Here is a 2,565-nt window from a genome sequence, read left to right as displayed (position 1 = left end):
CATTGACCGAGAACGGACAGAACGCAATGAAACCACGAATGCTTCCAGTTGCACTTGGGCAAATTCCCTGGAGCCACGATGCTGAGCGCTTTCCTCTTTTTCTTTCACAGCGTCTACAGCTCCTCTTCCGAGCAACTCTCCAGTTATGTCCAAGGGAAAGGCCCCTTTGGCCCCGACCCAAACTCCTGAACTCTGAGGATCTTTGGACAGTCCTTTTGGCTGATATACTCTGGCCCTCGTTAATAGCCACAGGAAGGTCACCGTCTGCACAGCTACTTCCTTACAGGAAGGCTCACCCACCTGCTAGGAGCGGACACAGAAGAGGACACCGTGGTCACCACACACAACCCTGAAGGACTTTTGAAAAGAGTCACCCTCATCAGATTTCCTCCTGGAGAATGCCACTCAAAGTGCAGAGGCAGGACTTGGGACAAGTTACAGAGTCTCCCTGAGCTACCTCTGTAATGCAGGAATCAGAAAACCCACCTCATGGGGTGGTTGTGAGGCTCAGATAAGTCGTTTTAGGTAAATCACCTGGCACCTGTCTTGGCAACTAGTAAGCACTCCATAAACCCTCCTTCCCGCCCCCCCCAACCCCGTGTCATTTTATTGAGACGTCAAACAGGATGAATGGCGTCCACTGTCAAAGTTCGCCCTGGTGATTCATTTTATTCTGTTGTCTTGAGTCAAGTGTAATTTGAGGTCCTAGAAACCCTTAACCGTATTTTTCTCTTCAGCTTTTAAGTTCAACTTGCAAGTCCCTTGTTGCATTTATGAACCTAGTACTAGACAACACTTTTTTGGGGGGGGGCATTTTCTATTTTCCTTTTTGGTACCTAAGTACTTTGAGATGTGTCCCAGTTATCTGTTATTGTAGAATAATACATAACTTCAAATAGTCTCAGTGAGGAATTTGCTCGCCCAGGCAGGGACTTGTCGGCTCAGCGAGGTCACTCTCTCTCTGGGTTTTCAGCCTGCTGTTGTCTGAGAGGGGCTGAGGCTACAGCCACCACAAGAGCTACTTTCTTAGTGCTGGGAAGGCTCCCACACCGAGGGTGGGAACAGTGGGGAATCCTTGGCCATGTCTGTCCTTCTGTCTGTCTCTCCCTTTCCCTCTCTCTGGTTAATCGCTTTACACGGCAGCCTCAGACTAGCTGAAATTTGTACGTGGTGCATTGAGGTCCTCGAATAAGTGTTTCTAGCTGTGTGACCTTTGTTAACTTTGCCATCACAGTCACCTGGCCATGCTTCCGCTGCATTCTACGTTCTTCATCCTTATTAGCTCCCCATTTCCTCCCCACCTCCACCGCCATGTTCCAGGGGCCCACTAACCCTGTTACTGTCTCTATAGACTTACTGCTCCTGGATTTCATATACAGAAAAACATTTTAAAGACTAACAAGAATAACAAAGGAAATCAGGTCAAAACCTCAGTAGAAAGGAAAGCAGGAAATATTAAAAACTGAGAGCACAAAGCCCCATCTTTCTCTCTCAGAGCAGCTGGTGGTTTTCAACTGCTGACCCCGAGGTCAGCCCAAGGTATAGTGTATTTCCCTTTTTATTTATCTCTGTACTTGGTTTTCAAATATTTTGCCTAGGATTTTTGTGTTTATGTTTCTTGTAATATATTTCCTTGTCAAATTTTGAATCAAGGGTATGCTGATTTTGGAAAAGGAGTTGGAAGTATTTGTTTTATATTCTCTAGAACTGATTGTAAATCATGCGTTTTTCTCCTTAAATGTTTTACAGAATCCCCAGAGAAGCTATATGAGGCCTGGACTTTTCTTTGTGGGAAAGGTTTAAAGGATCCATTCACTTTATAAAAGTTACATGAATATTCAGAATTTCCATTCCTTATTGGGCTAGTTTTGGAAAAAATGTGTATTGTGGGGAATTTATTTTATTAGAACTTTAAAATTTATTAGTATAAATATGTTAACAAAAAAATCCAATAGGATTTTTAATGACACCCAAACTTTATTTTAATATTGGTCATTTGTGCCTTCCTTCCATTTACTTAGTCTTGCTATATAGGTTTATTGATCGTGTTAATGGTTGCAAAGAGTAAATTTTGGCTTTGTTTATACTGTCTAATGTGAGTGAATCAGAGAATCTATGTAAAATAGAAATTTGTTTTTTTTGTTTTTGTCTTTATTTATTCCTTTTACTTTCTTGAGATATGTGCGTAGGTACTTTCAGGCTTTCTTTTTCAATATTGCACTTAAGACTATACTTTTCTCTTGGTACAGCTTTAACTATATAATACAAATTGAGATATATTTGGTGTGTAAAATATATTCAAACCTCCATGTGATTTCTTCTTGTCACCACAAGTTACATAGAAGTATTTTTTTAATTGTTTTATTAGGGGCTCTTACAACTCTTATCACAATCCATACACACATCAATTGTGTAAAGCCTATTTGTACATTCATTGCCCTCATCATTCTCAAAACATTTGCCCTCAGCCCCTGGCATCAGCTCCTCATTTTCCCCTCCCTCCCCACTCCCCCCTCCCTCATGAGCCCTTGATAATTTATAAATTATTATTTTGTCATATCTTGC

General features: G+C 41.5%; 1 protein-coding gene across 2 annotated transcripts in view; it reads left to right on the top strand.

The window, feature by feature from the left end:
• POPDC2 (popeye domain containing 2) overlaps positions 1-417 on the top strand; it is a 21,724-nt gene extending 21,307 nt beyond the window's left edge. Inside the window, exon 4 of one of the 2 annotated variants that reach the window (XM_004709804.2) lies at positions 111-417. In XM_004709804.2, coding sequence (XP_004709861.1) covers positions 111-196 — 86 coding nt within the window. In that variant the 3' untranslated portion in view covers positions 197-417. The remainder of the gene's footprint in view (positions 1-110) is intronic. The other variant, XM_013006463.3, reaches the window with a different exon arrangement.
• Positions 418-2,565: the final 2,148 nt, after the last annotated feature.

This window comes from Echinops telfairi, unplaced genomic scaffold (assembly GCF_000313985.2).
Source record: "Echinops telfairi isolate 266 unplaced genomic scaffold, ASM31398v2 ScPeMD7_3509;HRSCAF=4178, whole genome shotgun sequence".
Lineage (NCBI taxonomy): Eukaryota > Metazoa > Chordata > Mammalia > Afrosoricida > Tenrecidae > Echinops > Echinops telfairi.
This window is presented reverse-complemented; position numbering and strand designations above follow the sequence as displayed.